This window comes from Macrobrachium rosenbergii, chromosome 7 (genome assembly GCF_040412425.1).
Source record: "Macrobrachium rosenbergii isolate ZJJX-2024 chromosome 7, ASM4041242v1, whole genome shotgun sequence".
Lineage (NCBI taxonomy): Eukaryota > Metazoa > Arthropoda > Malacostraca > Decapoda > Palaemonidae > Macrobrachium > Macrobrachium rosenbergii.
The window spans coordinates 36,954,606-36,958,390 of NC_089747.1; the positions used below are offsets into that span (position 1 = coordinate 36,954,606).

The window sequence follows — 3,785 nt, forward strand, 5'->3', positions numbered from 1 at the left end:
CATTCACACTACCACCTTCACTGTTTCCCACAGTCACCCCACGTTCCTATTTTCCATTCACACTACCAACCTCTCTATTTCCCCAAACACTCAACATTCATATTTTCCATCCATACTACCACCCTCCCTGTTTTCCCCACTCAGTCCACATTCCCATTTTCCATTCAAATTACCACCCTCCCTATTTCCCCCACTAACTCCACATTCCCATTTTCCATCCACACTACCATACTCCCTGTTTCCCCAACTCGCTCCACATTCCCATTTTTCATTCACACTACCAACCTCCTTGTTTTCCTCACTCACTCCACATTGAAATTTTCCGTTCAACAACCAACCTCCCTATTCCCCACTCACTACACATTCCCGTTTTCCATTCACAATACCACCCTCCCAATTTCCTGCATTCATTCCACATTCCCACATTCCATTCACACTACAACCCTCCCTATTACCCATACTCACACCACATTCACATTTGCCATTTACACTACCACACTCCCTACTTCCCCAACTCACCCACTTTCCCATTTCAAATACACCTCATTCCCATTTTCCATCCACACCACTACCCTCACCGTTTCTCCAACTCACTCCACATTCCCATTTTCCATCCACACTACCACCCTCCCTGCTTCCCATACTCACTCCACATTCCCATTTTCCATTCAAACTACCACCCTCACGATTTCCCACACTCACTCCACATTCACATTTTCCATTCACACTAGCACTCACCCTATTTCTCCCACTCACTCCACACTCCCATTTTTCATTCAAACTACCATGTCCCCCACTCACACCACATTCCCAATTTCCATTAACAATACCACACTCTCTATTTCCACCACTCAAACCACATTCCCATTTTCCATCCACACTCCACCCTCCCAATTTCCTCCACTCACACAACATTCCCATTTTCCATTCACCCTACCACCCTCCCTATTTCCCCCACTCACTCCACATTTCCATTTTTCATTCACACCACCTTCCTCCCTATTTCCCCCACTCACTCCACATTCCCATTTTCCATACACGCTACCACCCTCCCTATTTCCCCCACTAACACCACATTCCCACATTTCATTCTTACTACCACCCTCCATATTTACCCCACGCACACCACATTCCCACTTTAAATTCACGCTATCACCCTCTGTATTTCCCCCATTCACACCACATTCCCATTTTCCATTTACGCTACCACCCTCTGTATTCCCCCCCATTCACTCCACATTCCGATTTTCCTTTCACACTAACACCCTCCAGATTTCCCCCACTCACTCCAATTTCCCATTTTCCATTCATACAACCACCCTCCCTATTTCCCCCACTTACCCTACATTCCCATTTTCCATTCACACTACCAACATCCCTATTTCCCCCACTCACTCCAGACTCCTATTTTTCATTTACATTACCACCCTCCCTACAAGTCCCACTCACCCCACATTCCCATTTTCCATTCACACTACCAAGCTAACTATTTCCACCACTCACACTGCTTTCATACTTTCCATTCGAGCTACCACCCCTCCTATTTCCTCCACTCACACCACATTCCCGTTCTCCATTCACCCTACCACCCTCCCTATTTCCCCCACTCACTCCACATTCCCATTTTCCATTCAAGCTACCACCCTTCGTATTTCCCCCACTCACACATAATTCCCATTTTCCATTCACGCTACCTCTGTCCCGGTTTCCCTCACTAACACATCATTCCCAATTTCCATTCACACTACCACCCTCGCTATTTCCCCCACTCACACCACATTCCCATTTTCCATTCACGCTACCACCCTCCATATTTCCCAAACTCAAACCACATTCCCATTTTCCACCCATGCTACCACGATCCCTAATTCCCCCACTCACACCACATTCCCATTTTCCACTCACACAACCAACCTCCCAAGTCCCCTTACTCACACCATGTGGCCAATTTCCACTCACACTGCCACCGTCCCTAGTTCCCCTACTCAAACAACTTCGCAATTTTCCATTCACACTACCAACCTCCCTAGACCCGCCACTCACATTATCACCTTCCATAGTTCCCCCACTCAAAACCACATTCCCATTTTCCACTTACACTACCAGCCTCCCTAATGGCCCCATTCACTCCATATTCCCATTTTCCACTGACACTACCAGCCTCCCTAATGGCCCCATTCACACCATATTCCCATTTTACACTCACACTACCACCCCCCATATTTTCCCCAACACACACCACATTCACGCTTTCCAATCTCACTCCACATTCCCATTTTTCATTCACACTACCACCTTCCATATTTCCCCTATTCACACCAAATTCCCATTTTCCATTCATACTACCACCCTCCCTATTTTCCTTACACACACCACATTCCCATTTTCCATTCACATTACCACCCTTCCTATTTCCCCAGTTCACACCACATTCCCATTTATCATTCATGCTACCAACCGCCGTATTTCCCCAACTCACACCACATTCCCATTTTCCAGCCACGCTATCGCTCTCCCTGGTTCCCCCACTCACACCAAATTCCCATTTTCCACTCACACTATCACCCTCCCTATTTCCCCTGCTCACACCACATTTCCATTTTCTATTCAAACTACCACCCTCCCAAATTCCCCCACTCAACCCACTTCGCCATTTTCCACTTACACTGCCACCTTCCCAAGTTCCCTAACTCACACCATTTCCCCATTTTCCACTCACACTAACACACTCCCAAGTTCCCCCACTCACACCACTTCGCCATTTTCCACTCACACTACCACCCTCCCAAGTTCCCCGACTCACACCATTTCCCTATTTTCCAATCACACTGCCATCTTAACTAATTCCACAACTTACACCGCTTCCTGATTTTCCACTCACACTACCACCCTCCCTATTTCCCACGCTTACACCACTTCCCCATTTTCCACTCACACTACCAACTCACTAATTCCCCAACTAACGCTACCCCCTCCCTAATTCCCCCACTCACACAACATTCCTATTTTCCATTCAAATTACCACCCTACAATCCTCCCTATTTCTCCCACTCACATCACATTCCCATTTCCCACTGACACTACCACATTCCCATTTTGCATACACGCTACCAACCTCCATATTTCTCCCACTCACACCACATTCCCATTTTCCATTCACACAACCACCCTCCCTGTTTCCCCCACTCACACCACATTCCATTTCCCACTCAAACTACCACCATCACTATTTTCCGCACTCACACCAAATTCCGATTTCCCACTGACACTACCACATTCCCATTTACCATTCACTCCTCCACCCTCCGTATTTCCCCACTCACACCACATTTCCATCTTCCACTCACACTACCACCATCCCTAGTTCCCCCACTCACCACATTCTCATTTTCCACTCACACTACTACCCTCCCTATTTCCCCCACTCACACCATATTCCTATTTTCCACTCACACTACCACCCTCCCTATTTCCCCCACTCACACCACTTCCCCATTTTCTACTCACACTACCACCCTCCCTAACTCCCCCACTTAAACTACCATACACCCTAGTTCCCTTACTCACACCACATTCCCATTGTCCACTCACACAACCACTCCCTCTTTTTCACCCTTTGTATTTCCCCCACTCACACCACATTCCCATTGTCCACTCACACAACCACTCCCTCTTTTTCACCCTTTGTATTTCCCCCACTCACACCACATTCCCATTGTCCACTCACACAACCACTCCCTCTTTTTCACCCTTTGTATTTCCCCCACTCACACCACATTCCCATT

General features: G+C 47.4%; 1 protein-coding gene across 1 annotated transcript; it reads right to left on the bottom strand.

Annotated features, from left to right (window-relative positions):
* Nucleotides 1-2,047: 2,047 nt before the first annotated feature.
* LOC136840398 (suprabasin-like) lies at nucleotides 2,048-3,336 on the bottom strand. The gene is made up of 2 exons (XM_067107078.1): nucleotides 3,191-3,336; nucleotides 2,048-2,579 (listed from the first exon to the last, which is right to left on the bottom strand). Exons 1-2 carry the CDS (start codon nucleotides 3,334-3,336, stop codon nucleotides 2,048-2,050), a joined length of 678 nt encoding a protein of 225 aa, XP_066963179.1.
* Between the last annotated feature and the right edge of the window lie 449 nt (nucleotides 3,337-3,785).

Bases quoted from the DNA above. Each gene is read 5' to 3' on its own strand.
- LOC136840398 (XM_067107078.1), bottom strand. From the start codon at position 3,336: ATGGAAATGTGGTGTGAGTGGGGAAATACGGAGGGTGGAGGAGTGAAT. The intron at 2,580-3,190 runs GTGAGTGGGGGA...TGGTGTGAGCAG, and splicing joins AGTGGGAAATGGAATGTGGT to GGGAAATAGGGAGGGTGATA.